This window comes from Eimeria mitis, genomic scaffold (assembly GCF_000499745.2).
Source record: "Eimeria mitis Houghton genomic scaffold, Emh_scaff8217, whole genome shotgun sequence".
Taxonomy (NCBI): Eukaryota; Apicomplexa; class Conoidasida; order Eucoccidiorida; family Eimeriidae; genus Eimeria; species Eimeria mitis.
Window position 1 is genome coordinate 1,187 of NW_013576039.1, and position 373 is coordinate 1,559.

The window sequence follows — 373 nt, forward strand, 5'->3', positions numbered from 1 at the left end:
AGCTGCTGCTGCTGTCGCTGCTGCTGCTGCTTCAGGTGCTGCTGCATGCTCAGTGGCTGCCTCAAACGCTCCGACGGTTTCCGCTGCTGCTGCTGCAGCTGCTGCTGCTGCTGCTGCAGGAGCAGCAGTTGCTGCTGCTGCAGCAGGTGGAGTCATTGTTGCTGCTGCAGCAGGAGCAGCAGTTGCTGCTTCTGGAGGAGGAGCAGCGGTTGTTGCTGCTGCAGCAGGAGCAGCAGTTGCTGCTGCTGCAGAAGGTGCAGCAGCAGTTGCTGCTGCTGCAGCAGGTGCAGCAGCAGTTGATGCTGCTGCTGCTGCTGCTGCTGCTGCTGAACTGCAGCGCTGCATCGCCGCAGGGGAGACCCCGCGGGCGGTG

General features: G+C 63.5%; 2 protein-coding genes across 2 annotated transcripts in view; both read right to left on the reverse strand.

Annotated features, from left to right (window-relative positions):
• The window catches only part of EMH_0094210 (uncharacterized protein), a gene marked incomplete at both ends in the record, with an annotated part of 1,127 nt that extends 1,080 nt beyond the window's left edge, over positions 1 to 47 (reverse strand). The window contains one exon of the mRNA XM_013502072.1: positions 1 to 47. Coding sequence (XP_013357526.1) covers positions 1 to 47 — 47 coding nt within the window.
• Positions 48 to 152: 105 nt separating this feature from the next.
• EMH_0094220 (uncharacterized protein) overlaps positions 153 to 373 on the reverse strand; it is a gene marked incomplete at both ends in the record, with an annotated part of 759 nt that continues 538 nt past the window's right edge. The window contains one exon of the mRNA XM_013502073.1: positions 153 to 371. Within this exon, the coding sequence (XP_013357527.1) occupies positions 153 to 371 (219 nt within the window). The remainder of the gene's footprint in view (positions 372 to 373) is intronic.